Source organism: Brachionichthys hirsutus, chromosome 16 (genome assembly GCF_040956055.1).
Source record: "Brachionichthys hirsutus isolate HB-005 chromosome 16, CSIRO-AGI_Bhir_v1, whole genome shotgun sequence".
Taxonomy (NCBI): Eukaryota; Metazoa; Chordata; class Actinopteri; order Lophiiformes; family Brachionichthyidae; genus Brachionichthys; species Brachionichthys hirsutus.
Window position 1 is genome coordinate 3,282,307 of NC_090912.1, and position 13,811 is coordinate 3,296,117.

At 45.0% G+C, this 13,811-nt stretch overlaps 2 protein-coding genes across 7 annotated transcripts; both read right to left on the minus strand.

The window, feature by feature from the left end:
- Positions 1–17: 17 nt before the first annotated feature.
- On the minus strand, positions 18–5,652 carry tom1 (target of myb1 membrane trafficking protein). Of its 6 annotated transcripts, none has more exons than XM_068749587.1 (15): positions 5,558–5,652; positions 4,694–4,778; positions 4,540–4,618; positions 4,311–4,460; positions 4,071–4,205; positions 3,600–3,716; positions 3,328–3,461; positions 3,129–3,171; positions 2,923–3,049; positions 2,770–2,833; positions 2,333–2,402; positions 1,937–2,002; positions 1,508–1,570; positions 1,213–1,252; positions 18–647 (listed from the first exon to the last, which is right to left on the minus strand). In XM_068749587.1, the coding sequence occupies exons 1-15, from the start codon at positions 5,607–5,609 to the stop codon at positions 553–555; spliced, it is 1,320 nt and encodes a 439-aa protein (XP_068605688.1). In that variant the 5' UTR covers positions 5,610–5,652; the 3' UTR covers positions 18–552. The 6 variants fall into 6 exon arrangements, 4 of the variants coding, with proteins under 4 accessions (XP_068605688.1, XP_068605687.1, XP_068605689.1 ...); XM_068749586.1 differs by having other exon boundaries at positions 1,213–1,255; XM_068749588.1 differs by lacking the exon at positions 1,937–2,002 and having other exon boundaries at positions 1,213–1,255.
- A 3,749-nt stretch (positions 5,653–9,401) lies between these two features.
- zgc:171844 (uncharacterized protein LOC100151763 homolog) lies at positions 9,402–13,676 on the minus strand. The gene is made up of 7 exons (XM_068749770.1): positions 13,599–13,676; positions 13,355–13,553; positions 12,430–12,550; positions 11,263–11,336; positions 10,435–10,549; positions 9,910–9,980; positions 9,402–9,520 (listed from the first exon to the last, which is right to left on the minus strand). Exons 1-7 carry the CDS (start codon positions 13,674–13,676, stop codon positions 9,402–9,404), a joined length of 777 nt encoding a protein of 258 aa, XP_068605871.1.
- Positions 13,677–13,811: the final 135 nt, after the last annotated feature.

Below are 13,811 nucleotides of genomic sequence, written 5' to 3' on the forward strand. Positions count from 1 at the left end.
CAGCCAAACAGTCCAGTTAATAGTTTATTATATGCCAGCAGTTATTAATCATAACTTCCAGTTCATCTTCAAACAAGATGTCTTCAAGGGAATGTTGGATGTGAAAAATCAATAATGATGTGAAGCGTCACATAATTCCATCATGTAATAGCTCTGCTGCTATTAAATATCAGCTTACAGTGTTTGCTAGCCACCTTCATGTCTGACAACATATTCATCATCAATACACCATCTATGTTACAAAATGTATTTCAATAGCTTCTTTGCTTTACGACCACAGGATCTTTATAAAATGTGCAAATGTTTGCATTCCACACAAGGACAAACCCTTTATATCCGTGTAAAGTAAAAAGCTCCATCCTTCAGCAGCTTTAGCATTATGTTTTAAAAGTTAAAAAATATGTTTTTCTCCAGTGTAGACCGCTATACACAAAGTTGCAATATCCTTCCTCAAATATGGGCCGTGCTTCCCATGTTAAATGTCCCATTCTGCCATGAATCAGCTGCTGCCAATAGGAGCTTCATGCGGGTTTGCAGGTTTCACAGAGTGGCTTAAGACTTGGACTGGTTCGTGTCCCGGGAGGAGGCTCTCAGCGACGGCAGGCGCTCAGCTGCCTTTGCTCTTTCTGCCAAAAACCTGTCGAACTCTGCAGAAGATGGAGAGAAGCGGGTTTTTAGACGAGCTACAACTTCAGATCTCGGAAAGGAAAAGAAGGACAGCAGCAATGGAAATGACAAGAAACAGTTTCAATTTATAAAAGGATGCCTGTGTCATATGAATCATAATTTTTTTGTGTTGTGTTTTTTTTTGTGTGTTTTGGATTTATACCTGTTGTGTTAAAACTGATACCTGCGTAGCCACCTGCTATTTTTATACAGTAAAGTTATAATAACCTTTAACGTGCAAATATTACAATATTTTTTCTTTTCTGAAGATAAAAGCAATGCAAAATGTGATGAAACTGATGCATATCTACTCAGTTCTGGGCAAATCATTTCACCAATGAAATTAAATAAAGCGGCAAAACATATTTTACTGCATCTCTTGAAATTCACAGCCAATGAGCACGACGTGTGCACTGGCATTAGAACAATCAATGAATTTAATACACAGCAACTCTTCAGACAGCAGGAAGTACAAGTACACTGAAATCAAATGACAGATAATAACTATGTCCTATTTCAGACAGGAAGTGGAATGTGAGAACCCACCTTCACTGGTTACACCATCTTCATCCTCAAAGTCATCATACTGCTGTGCGAACAGAAAATGTAATCAGACTGAAGCTGAGACATGAACCAAATTACCAGCCAAATAAAAATTCTAACCCAACAAATGATGGTAAAAAGAAAATTTGTCTCAGCGTACTGAAGACCTGCTGAACCGAAGCTCGATGAAACGTTCAGATTGAAACCGACCGGAATTATTTTGTACCAAATCAAGAAGTGAAACAGTAATGATGTGCATTAAAATCACGCAACACACTTTAGTAACCCTGGCGTTTACCTCGTCATCCAATTCAAGCCATTTCTCAATGTCATCCATAACAGTGGATTGGTTGATGGGGATCTACAGGAAGCAGAACACCGGGATTAGCAGTGCAGTAAAAACGATACAATACCTGATCAAACTTTAAGATGTGTAAAAAAAACAACAACAACAAAACTACGCCCAACAAATAAAATCCTAATGAGCAGCCACGTGTATGCGAACAAAACACGACGGACATTGCAGCGATGAGGTCATGCGAACTTACTGTCTTCAGCGGATTCAAAGACATGCACACTCTTCAGAAAGCGCACCAACCATCAAACTCAAAATGTCCAAGCCCAAAATAAAGACAAAGCAAAAGTAACTCCACCACAAAATCGAGACGGAGGGTGCGGGAAGAGGAACGGATGGGAAAACCGGGACACATTTGGGACACAGACGCACCATTCCTCGTTTAATCATCCAATCTAATTTTGGCGAGGAGCTGCAGGTGGAGGCCGGGCTGCCGTCCTTCATGTGCAGACGGAGAGTCACCAACACAAAGCAATATAGCAGACAAAGTAAACCAAGTGTAAGTTTTATAGACCACAAAATCAGCGTTCTCCCTCCTACAGCTGACACGTTGTTGCACAGAAAAGGTGTTTGAAATCGGATACATCTGTCCAGTGATGTCGCACATAAAACCTCGGCGTGCTGTCCACACGTAGCAAACCCGGAATGATTGCCACATACCCGTTTACTCGCGGGCTAAAAGGCTACACGATTAACACAAATATTATTCACCGTCTACATCTTGTAGTTAAACCGGTTAAACTACGTAGAGCCGGAATCTTTGCTCACCGCTCCTGCGTGCAGGCGTGCGCTGTCCTGAGAGCGAGCAAGGCCGTCCTCTGCGGCTTCACTCTGCTTGCTGTAAATGCAAAGATTTGCATATTGGTGAATCGCCAAGTAACCTGACGTTTTCAGTTAACACCGAGAACGTCCGGAAATAGCGTGATTTCGTTTCTTTTTTTTTTTTTTTTGAAAATGCAAATAAAGCCGTGTGGGTGCTCAGCAAGATTCTGAGTGTAACATTGGGGGGTGGGGGGGTGGGGGGTACTTTGCTTGCTTATTCAAATATACTTTAATTTAATTCAGTAGTCAGTGTCGTCTTTTCCTGCAGTCTAACAGGAGCCACTACTTCAGGTACTACTTAAAAGTCCTATCTTTGCAGTGCTGCTGCCTATGAAAGGCCGATAAAGCCCCAGTGGAATGACCGACGGTAAGTCTTCCTGTACCTTTGCGTTTTAGGAGTTGAGATGTTTATTTTCTGAGGTAATCTCTCATCTGATTCACTTGTACCTGCAAAAAAAAGAGACATGCATCATACAGAAAGTAGAAGTACTGCTTATATACTGCATGCAGGTCTATGTGACGACTGGAACACTTACTAAGCCGCGACATATGACCGGACAAGCTGCCAGCCTTTGATTGGTTGAGCGACTTAACATCGGTAGCTGATTGGCTGACAGGCGCGTCTGTCAAATCGAGGTCCGTTCGGGCGATGCCTGCGTGGCTCTGAAAGACAAACAAGTGAGAAGCTGAAAGCTCGTCGCGTTTGAATGTTGAGCTCTGAAGTCGAAATGCACGTCTTCACCTTCTGCTCCGTGTTTGGTCCGTTTGCTACTCGCGCTTCAAACCTGTCGAGCAGAACACCAATTATATACGGCAACTACTGAACAACTGCCACGTCTTCTTTTTTATTGTTCACGTGTGAATAATGCATTATAATACTTCGTGATCATAAATAATACACATTTCTTATACTATAATGGAGTATAGCAACTGGAGTTAACCTGTGGTAGCGAGTAAATGCAGTGTTCATCTCATCGTTAGCTGCCAGCAACTCCTCAATTAGCTTCTCCTCACTGAGTCTGGGGACGATCTTCACTATCCTCTCCTGCATCTCCTTACACACTGTGTATAACTGCTAATAACACAATCAGACAAGTAATGCGTGGGCGGGGGGGAGGGGGCAGATGCAAAACAAAAGAACATCCATAAAGTAGGAGATCAGTTAAAGACAAATCTTCACATGAATGGCACCCGAGCCTCGTTGTGATTTTACCTCCAGGAGCTCCATGTCGGTTTGCCTCACCGTGCCGGGGTCCAGCTGGCACATCATGTCTGACATCACAGTCAAGTTGCTTCGCACCACTCCCAGCTCCGTCTTTAATGTCTTTATCTGGAACAGCAATGACATCTCATGCATAAAACAAAAACAACAAAAAACCCAATAACAAATATTGATTTTGTAAGTGCCGGAGAGGAGAAGGAAGTGAGAATCAAGTTGTGAGATGGCGTTTTAGCCGACGTGGAAAACCGCCAGGGCGTCACCTGACTGGGCGTTAACGCTTTGGCTCCCTCGAGGGCCAGTTTTAGCTCAGAGGTCTCGGAAGAGAGGAGTAGAGCAGGCAGAGCAGCGACAGCAGGCCCGTTCCCAGGCAAAGTCTGCTAAGCAAAGGCACAGAAGGGACCCGATAGAAAGATGGCCGGCGATGACATCAGCAGCGGCTGCGCCCGCTTGGTGTCTGTATACCTTTTGCGGTGCTGGGACAGGTGAGTGGCCGTCCAGTTCTGTCATGGGGAACTCAAGTCCTTTCCTCCGCAGGTCTTCGTATACTGAAACCACGCCCGTCAGGTCGGACGAGCTCCGGAACGCATCGGCCCACGCCTTGAGCAGACAAACGCCACGCTTTATTGCGACACAGCGCTGCCTTTTTTAAACGTCCTCCTCGCTGCCAGAGCAGAGCCAAGCGTAGAATACGTAATGAATCACCTGTATGATGCTGAGGACTCTGTCGTGCAGGTATATCGGAGGGTTGCTTTTCGGGATGATGGACCGCACCAATACTCCCTCGACAAAATCCCGCGTCGTCACCAGGACGTGAAACCTGTAGCCACAGTTCTTCACACAAGCTTCCAAGACCTAACGTCAGAAACAGGCGAGGGCAAATTAGCAACGGCAGCAAAAGGCTAACCAACCCTGCAGGGCGAACAACACTCACGCTGAGGGACAGCATCACTTCCTTGAAGTTTTTATTACCCACAATCCTCTTCTTTATCGCTCTGACTGCGTCTCTGGGTCTGTAATCAGAGAATGCTTAACAGTATGCGGTCCTGATGATACGCGCACACACACGTGCACACACACACACACACCCTTCCTCTGAGCTGTTGATCATGTCACAGATCTCCATGTTAAGGGCCCAGTCTTCTGTTGAAAGGCTGGAACTGGTTGCACACTCTGTAAAAACAGACCAATGCTGTTGAGTCATTTATAACAGCTAACAATTGGTTGTGTGTGTACGTACGCTGAAAACGTTCTCAAGCCGTTTTGATGATGTTCTTTCACAAATAGGATGCGGTCAAAGGAACAAGCTATTCGGTTTTGCTCGTGGTCCCGCTCTCATCTGGGCCCAGAATGCAGAATGCTTTTAGGTACGACGAGGAAACCGAGCCGCCTTGCTTTGGGTTTGCACTTTGAGTGCTCTTTAGTTAATTATTTAGCCATTTATTGATGCTTAGTTTGTGTTGCCAGTTCAAAAATCATGTCTACACACACGTTTGAGCAGGAAGACAACATCGTCATAAAATTAATACATGACTTTATAAAAAAAAAACTCCAGAATGTATGAGAGCTTAAACAGGCAGATTGCCAAATGTTATATAATAAGAAGACTCTATTACAGCTTCTTTTTTATATAATAAAGTTCATTATTCAAATTGATTATTCAAGGAGAGATGGGCGGGCCTAGTTAGACGAAAGATATTACTGGTTGTAATCATTGATCGATAGACGTGTCAATCAAAACCACGACGCGCCCCCTCTTCTATCAGTATCAGTGAATTAACGCACACGTTAATAAAGGTCTAATGTTATAACACGCGTTATAAGCCCCGACAGGATAAACACGAAGCAGCAGCTCGACTGATGAATGTCGGAGGACCGCAGAGCTAAGAGGCGGCGGCGTCAGACTGAACTCGGTTATTACGACGTAATTCATGGCGTTGTAAACAGCTCACCGATCCGCTGTCCCGCCGGCGTGCTGAACGGATTCCCCAGTAGAAACTCCATGTTTGCTGGGCCCAGCGAAACACCGACGTCCCCGGCCGGCCCTGTTTCGGTGCTCGACGCCGCTGCGGCCCGAAGCGAAGTGGCACCACGGAGGAACTACGTCACTTCTTAAAGGGACAGTAGCCTGCTCCCAGCGGACGGGGCCGTGATGTCCAGCGCTGGGCCTGAAAGTGAACTTCAGCACCGGACAGCTCCATAGGATACATATGGAGCTGTCCGGCGCTGGGCCTGAAAGCGACGTCTTTTCTGCGGCATTGACTCGGGGAATGTTCTTTATCTTTCCCACTTCGGTTGTTTTTTTTGGTTTGGTTTGTCCATGACAAGACAAGGTGGTGGTTTTTTGGTTTTGCTTTGATTTTGTATCGATTCTCTTTGTTCCTGCGTGATGATTGCATTTGAATGGAACTTTTCCCCTCATTATTAGATGTGTTAATTTATTCCCATCACAAACTTTGGTTCATACTTATGATTTTTCTCATTTACAGTATGGCTTTATCTCCAACAATTTTTAAGTTACAACCTTTTCAAAAAGTGATATCAAAACTAAATATTTTATTTTAATTACTGTGACGACTAAATAATTAAATAATTAAATAGTTATTTCGAGCATGTTAAGGAGTAGTTACATTTATTTTACATTAAATTAAATTACATTTAGTTACATTTTTACTGTGTTACGGTTTACATTTGGCCTTTGGAGGGCAAACATAATGCTAATGTGGCCCTCGGAGAAAATGAGTTTGACACGCCTGACTTAAGGCATGGAGCTTTTATGTAGCTGTAAACCTTAACAGAAAACACTTTGGGCCTTTACTGCTAATGTAAGTAAAAAGGTTGTTTCAGTGTCTTAACATTATAAGCATGTCTCTTATAAGGGCTGATTTTAAGGGAGTGGTCATTAGAAGTCGCACTTTGGTTGTTGAATGAGGGAAAGAGCTTAAATCTGCCGTACTGATCTATTTAAACTGTTTGAGGTTGCAGCTGACAAATGTATATCTTTGTATGCCAGCACACAACTGTCCTGTGCAATGCAATAATCAGCTGATGCAGAGATGTCGTCTATTTAAATCTATAGTTTGGGTCAGTGCATGCTTTGTTTCCCATATGGCAAATATCCAAAGTCTCCTCATGATGCCATTGAGGTTATGTTTCAGACTTCAGAAATCTCCTGCAAGTATAGCAGACTTAACACCAATATTTACTCAGCTCGAGCAGGACTACGGCCAGCATTATGGAAGTGTATATTTAGTATATCTTTCCTACTTCAAAAGTATATTATGCATATATCTAAAAAATATAAAAGCGACAGATTATTATGCTCTCCAGCCAGAAACAATGCACTGAAGCAACTTCCTGTGAAGAAGCGCCACATCCACATCTTCTTCTCTGCCACATGGGGGCACTGTTGGATTTCTCACAATATTAAGGTTGAAGTGTTGGAAGCTCTCTGTTGTTGATTCCTAAAATTGATGGCAGGTGTCCTGGTTCTCCAGAACCCAAGAATCTGAAAGCTCTGGGTCAAGTGGTTTAATAAAAGTTTGACTATAAACATGCTTACAATAATAATAATTTAAAAAAACCCTGCTTGACACGTTCTGGAGGTGCTTCCTATATCTTATCAGATCTTCCATCCATCCATCCATTGCTTGTGGAACGAAGGTGTGATATGTAAAGTCACACACACACACACACACACAAGTAGGTAACAGTTCTGGTCTGCTTGATGCTGCTTGGGGCTCGCCTTGCTCCCAGCAATGAGCAAACTTTACATTAAACCAGAAAATTTGCATCTGGAAAACAGAATTTTCTCAAGCAGTTTGTTTTGTCGCTCGGCTGATATTTCATTTCTAGACGCAGTCCACGGTGTATATAATCACCCAGCATGTCATGATATGGAAAGCTTTATTGGGTTGGGCTGATGAATGGAATATGGATTACAGGCTTTCATTGATTTAAAGGGGACTTGGCAGACATCTGTCACTGGCTGGCATGTATACCCTCGCAGAGATCAACTTCATTCCTCTATGAGAGGTCAATGTACAACACCATAGTTTGAATCGTCGGCTCCACGACTGAGGCTGGGTTTGCTAAACGTTTTCAGAAGAAGTTGCAGCTATAGAACTGTAAAGAGGAAGGAAGAAAGCATGAGCCTCTTTAATTGGCAGCGGTATCAGGCAGCGCTGCACACAGGAACAAGCAGCCGGTGTCCAATTAGAGTCGGCTGGCAGTAACTTGTCCATGTTCATGGTGTGCAGCCCCCTGATTAGTCTTCACTGCTGGCAAATTAAATACAGTGCAGAGCGTTGCCTGCCTGCCTGCCTGCACAAGGGTCTGTAATCCTCAACCAGCCATGACGGCCTTTTATCAGCTGCAGAGGGCTGAAGCAAGCCACCATTAAAGCAGCAAAAGAACACGAGGTGTGCACTGTGTGTGCGTTATAATGCACCATCTCTATTCAGCACTGCTGGAGGAATAGGTGCACCTTGCATCACTTCATAGGATTGCATGACTCACCTCTATCTGCAGCTTAAGTCCCAAAGAAGTTAAGGTAAGTAAACGATGCAGGAATAACCACACACACACACACACACACACACACACACACACACACACACAAGTGTTATCACATCCTGTTGCCATGGTGGCGTCATGGCAGCGTGCATGTGCATCAGTGGAATGTGGCTGACTCATCCCATCAAAACATCTGGCTTATAGAAGCTTCTGCAAGTACAGAATCTGCAGCTTGAACCACTGGAGGATGTCTCAGCTCACAGCTTTAAAAGACGAGTTTTAAAAGCTTGGCAATCAGTAGCAACCATCTGTTAGCCCTTTTCTCTAGAAATCCCCCCCCCAGGAGAAGGTCATCCTCCCCGCGGAGGATGCTAGACTTGACTGGTGATGTGCAGGGGGGATGCTGCGCTGAACGACACCACTTGGGTTCTACACCGAGGCAGCAAAGATGACAGCTTGTCCTGTCAAGACGCCGTACAGAAGGGACATGAGGCTCCGATGCAATTATGACCAGGATGCCAGCACACCAGTGTGACATGTGTGTGTGTGTGTGTGTGTGGGGGGGGGGGGGGGGGGGGGGGTCGATCTATGGGCAGCCCATCAAGCAATCATATTAGATTTAAAAGTCTGACACTAAATCACTTAAACATTTGTTGTGTATGTTTCTGGTGTCAATCAGTGTAATCCTTAGTTATTTACTGATTACAAACTCTGGTTAGCGTATTTATTTATTTGTGCCACCAGGATGTTAGCTGAGATCGTATGCGAGTGTGAATCTGGAAAAGGAAGAGCATTAAAATACTTTATTGCAGCAGCATTGCAAAGATAAGATTTACAGTGACATTCTATTTCAGACACATTCACAAAGCCATTTTTTTGTGAATAAGTTTTTTCCTTTAAAAAAAACACTATAAGGCGTATTATTACTCATCACTACTTCTAGTTCAGGCAAAAACTTTGCTTTAAGTTTAAGTGAACAAAACACATGAATTAAATATGAATGTAAAAGTTACGCTTATAGTTCTGGAGGCTGTTTACAGTCCTGCTACAATGCAACGAGGGGCAAAGGGAGTTCACCAGGTGTGTGTGTGTGTGTGGGGGGGGGGGGGGGGATCAGTGCTGGGTCTAATACAAGACAGACAGGCAGCGCTTCCATAAGAATATCTAATTAAAATGCACCAACTGTACAGAAACTATTAGCATATCTGCAGGGTAATCCGCACACACACACACACACACACACGCACGCACACACACACACACACACACACACGCACAGCATTACATGATGGAGCAGGTGAAGCCACAGCAGTCTTTCAGCAGTGTCAGTCCGGTTTGAGTGATGAACGGCGCCGACTTGTGCTGGGATCTGGACGGCAGCTTCCGATCTCGCAAAGCACCTGAATGAAAAGAAGGCAAGAGAGTTGACGTTTATTCAGATGGAGAACGTCCACAGCGTAAAGGAAGGCTAACGAATACGCCTCCTTCCGTCTTGCGGGGAATGAGAGGCCACGCTCGTGTCTCTATGCCAACTCTGAAAGTTTGACTGTGGCTTCGTCAAACGGTAACAAAATGTACCTTCCAGCAGCAGCTCGATAATTAACGCGCCAGTTTGCTTTTTAGAAAACACTCTGTAAAGTGACACTTGGTCGGATTTGAAAAATACACAACCGTCAAGACGTCTAAGCGTCGGCTGACAGATATGAAAAACAGAAACTCCACAGATTCCACCCGTTTACAAAATGCATTTTCAATGAGGATTGTTCGGCAGCCTCGTGGTTCCACTCACCGCTCGCCGTCAACGCCTTGGGAAATTTGGACTGCAAGAAGGCTGCCATCTCTCCGTCTTCCTCTCTCTCCCTGGGAAGGAGAACATTACCTTGCTTTTATTTTATTTGAATATGCATTATGCTGAATGTTACAGAGCGACCTGACCAATCGCCAGGAGAGGAGATTTAATGAAGTCTCTTGCATGTTTGCAATCTTTCTGAGGCCACTCGGAATGTTAGTGATTTAACACCTCAAGCAAAAGAACTGAGTGGTGTGTGTGTGTGTGTGCTGGATCAATAGCTTCAGAAGGTTTTTGTACAAAATCCAGCCCTTTACACACACACACACACAGTTGTGCTTTTACCTCAACCATGGGCATTTTCAGATGATTATACTTTGCAGCCATTTTCCCCCAAAATGCTGTGTTTTCAGGCTCATAAAATACATCCACAATTCAATAATAATCCTTTTCAGGCTCGGGCCGCCGTCGTCGTCTGCTGGCTCTGCATGAGAGGAAAATCAAACCTCGATTTAATAATCTCACCGCAGCCTTTCAAACTCCACGTCATCCACGAGGAAATCTCTGGTCTCCACCAGCTTGCTGATCTGCTGCAGCAGCTCGTCCTCCCTCTTCCTGTCCTCCCCAGACTTGTCCTTTTCTGCTCACAACAAAGAACTCAATCGTTACTGGATTGGGATTACAAATGAGCATAAAAAAAAAAACTTCAGTACAAGGAAGTTGAACATTCTAAAGAATCGGCCATCTAAATTCAGATTTTATTCTGTAAGGCCACGAGGAGCACCGTCTCCTTATTCACCGGACCTGGCAATCTAATTTAGATTTTAGTATTTTATCATCAGGACAAGAAACAAAAATGACTTTAATAAATGAATTTAGCCTGAGCAGGCAGCAAGTTTTAACAGAAAAAAGAACCTAACAATTACTTAAACCTAACCCTAACCCCACAAAAAATCATCCAGATCCTGTTCACGATCCGGACCGGAAGATGAAAGATTTATTCATAACTTATTTTGATTTGTCTTCTTGTTGTTGCACATGACACTGGGAAACTTTTAAAACAAAGGTCCTCTTATACTAAGAATCCATTCATGCCTGCAAAACAAACAAACAAGCAAGCAAACAACATAACGTTTTCCAACTCTCTCTAGTGAAGGCGCTATACCTAAAATGATGCTATTGGTTACTAAGCACTTGAGATTATTAGTCATTTAGTTCCCATGGCAACCTCCTCCTATATCAGCGCTGTCACGTCAAATTTAAGCATGAGCGGCACATACGAGGCCCAGCCTCAGCGTCCGCAGGTTGAATCAAACGTGGCGGAGGAGGAGAGCGGGCTGCTTTTCATTCTACCTGGAACCGAGACGAGTTTCTGCAGCTCCGTCTTCAGCCTCGTCATTTCCTTGCAGAGCTGAATGTCGTCCATCCTGAGAGGACACAGCGAAGACGCAATTAACTTCTCGCATGCGAAGCTGACACCTCAAAGAGCTTCACAAAGACCATCCATTCGCAGGTGTCCACACACACACACACGCACACACGCACACACACACACACGGCTGGCAGGGGGCGCGCGTTGATGGGAACATCACAGCACACTATGTCTGTCACACAACAATGGGAACGGCCATCAGGAGCGATTTGTTGTTCAGCGTCGTCACCAAGGACACTCTGACACGGAACCAGAGTCGGGAATCGAACCGCTGGCCCCCAAATTAGTGGAGTGCAAAAAAAAGCAAAAGAAAAGAATCATCGGGAACTGAAAAGCACACAGAAACACACGTCTCTCGCATCCCCCGCTCAATGCAGGCATCAGCGTGAGATAGTGCACGAGAACAACGGCGGACTGGGGTTCAGGATTGGATGATCGTATAGATTTTATTTTCAGAGATAACACCAGTATTTTGTCCTCTGTGAATGAATAAGGCCCGACAGTATCAGATCTCATTTCACCATCTGACTCTTTGTGTATGTGTCTGTGTGTATGTGTGTGCACGTGAGCGTGTCATTGCATCTCTGGGCTGCTGTTACAGAGACGACGAGAAGTGGAAACTAATATTTACTTGGCTGGTGTGATAAAAAAACAAAAACAGTTTTCATTGCAGGATGACTCACACGCTGCCACACAGGAGCACCGGTTCACTCCTCATTTCCGTCTGACGAGGAGCGAACAGCAGAGGGGCAACATTCAAAATGACAAATCAAAGTGTCTCCAGGGCTGAGGGTGACGCGGCTCGAGAACTGGACGCTGATGGTGGACGGACAGATGGACAAGTAATACCGTCCTCATTGCTGAAACAGCCGAAGACATGAATCCAAGTACGATGAACGCTTAGTGTTAGAAAATGCCTCCATTTTAAGTAAATGGGAAAATCTGGAGTGTTTTCTAAGCAGATATATGTAATGGGATCTGTTAGACTAAGACTCATCCAGGCACGATATGGGAGGAGCCTCTCAGGCCGCATGGCGCCGCGGCGTGTCAGCATGCAGTCGGACCCTGGTGTGGTTTGCAGATCTTACATGTATCTCAGCTCGGATTCTCTCCGCACCAGGACGTCTCTAATCCGCTCGATTTTGCAAAGCTCTCCTTCAATGTCCTCGATCGTAATCGAGGAGTCGGCCATTGAAATGACGTCCTCCGCTAGAAGACAGGAAAGACAAAAAAAAACGAGTCTGTTTGTGTCTGGATTTTTGTTTTATGGTTTATTTAATTGATAAATTAATCAATCAAAAACTAATAATGAATGAATAAAAAGGAACAAATATATTGAGAACATTTGAAAGCAATGGAGCCCGAGTCGAAGATTTCAGGTGAAAGCGAGGCTGAATTCATCTTACTAGAAGCAGCATATGTATAATGAGCATAAGAAAATATGCGTTAAACTCTCCCTGATGGTCGATCGGATCCTATATAAGCAGTAAAATATTCCCCACCCGCCTCGCTGGGAGCGATGAGTCATCCGGCACAGCTCCAAGAGTCTTTTAATTACCCGACCTGGTGTGAAAACACACACTGAAATCACCAGGGATAAGATAAACGTGTGTCTGTGTGTGTTCTCAGGGAGGAAACAAAGTCCGCTTTGGTTTAAATACACGAGACGTCTCCTGACTACGACGCGGTTCACTGCCGGGCACACAAATTAACTTAAAGCTTTCACATTTCCCTCCCTGGAAGTTTTACTTTCAACTGCCGTGCAGTAAACATTCAGCTCATCGAAACAGTTTGATCGATGAAACAATCATTTGTGACTATTCTGATAATCAATCAATTGGAATAATCAGAAGGGCCACCCCTTCAGGATCCAGAATCCTATCTGCGGCCCTGCTGACAGCGAAGTTCACCCTGATCCCACTGATGCTCACTTCTGATGACGTCACATAATGACGCCTGCCTAATCAGGCGTGGGTTCAGTTCAGTTAACGCGCAACAGCTTCCCACACTCACCGGGTTTCTCCGCCTGCTTGGGGCACTTCCCCTCGTTTTCCATCTTCTGAAACGCTCCTCTTCTCAGATCTCTCTGAGGTATCTTCTGAGTCGATGCAACACCGGCGGCAGGTGTGGAGGAATATAACGGGAGGGAGTCGGTGCTGGATGTCAGCGCGGAGCGGGCTGAAAGGCGCAGGGCTCCGCTCCGGGGCGCCCCCTGCTGGCGGACGGGAGTATCGAGTGGTGAACTCCAAACACTCACCCAAACCCACTCGCAGTATTCCGGTCTGCAGCAGGTTTTAAAGACGTGCACGTACCAACGACGAACCTGCAGGTGCATCGTGGAATCCGGGAGACACTACCCTGCGTGCAGAACGCTGCAGAACGCTGCAGAGCGCTGCAGAACGCTGCAGAACGCTGCAGAACGCTGCAGAACGCTGCAGAGCGCTGCAGAACGCTGCAGAACGGGCCAGAC

Coding starts and splice junctions, on each gene's coding strand:
- tom1 (XM_068749586.1), bottom strand. CDS start 5,609: ATGGAGTTTCTACTGGGGAATCCGTTCAGCACGCCGGCGGGACAGCGG. Junction 4,206..4,310: donor GAGTCCTCAGCATCATACAG/GTGATTCATTAC, acceptor TGTCTGCTCAAG/GCGTGGGCCGATGCGTTCCG. Junction 3,717..4,070: donor CTGTCCCAGCACCGCAAAAG/GTATACAGACAC, acceptor TTGCTGTTCCAG/ATAAAGACATTAAAGACGGA.
- zgc:171844 (XM_068749770.1), bottom strand. CDS start 13,676: ATGCACCTGCAGGTTCGTCGTTGGTACGTGCACGTCTTTAAAACCTGC. Junction 13,554..13,598: donor AATACTGCGAGTGGGTTTGG/GTGAGTGTTTGG, acceptor GTCCGCCAGCAG/GGGGCGCCCCGGAGCGGAGC. Junction 9,981..10,434: donor GTGGAGTTTGAAAGGCTGCG/GTGAGATTATTA, acceptor TCTCCTTCCCAG/GGAGAGAGAGGAAGACGGAG.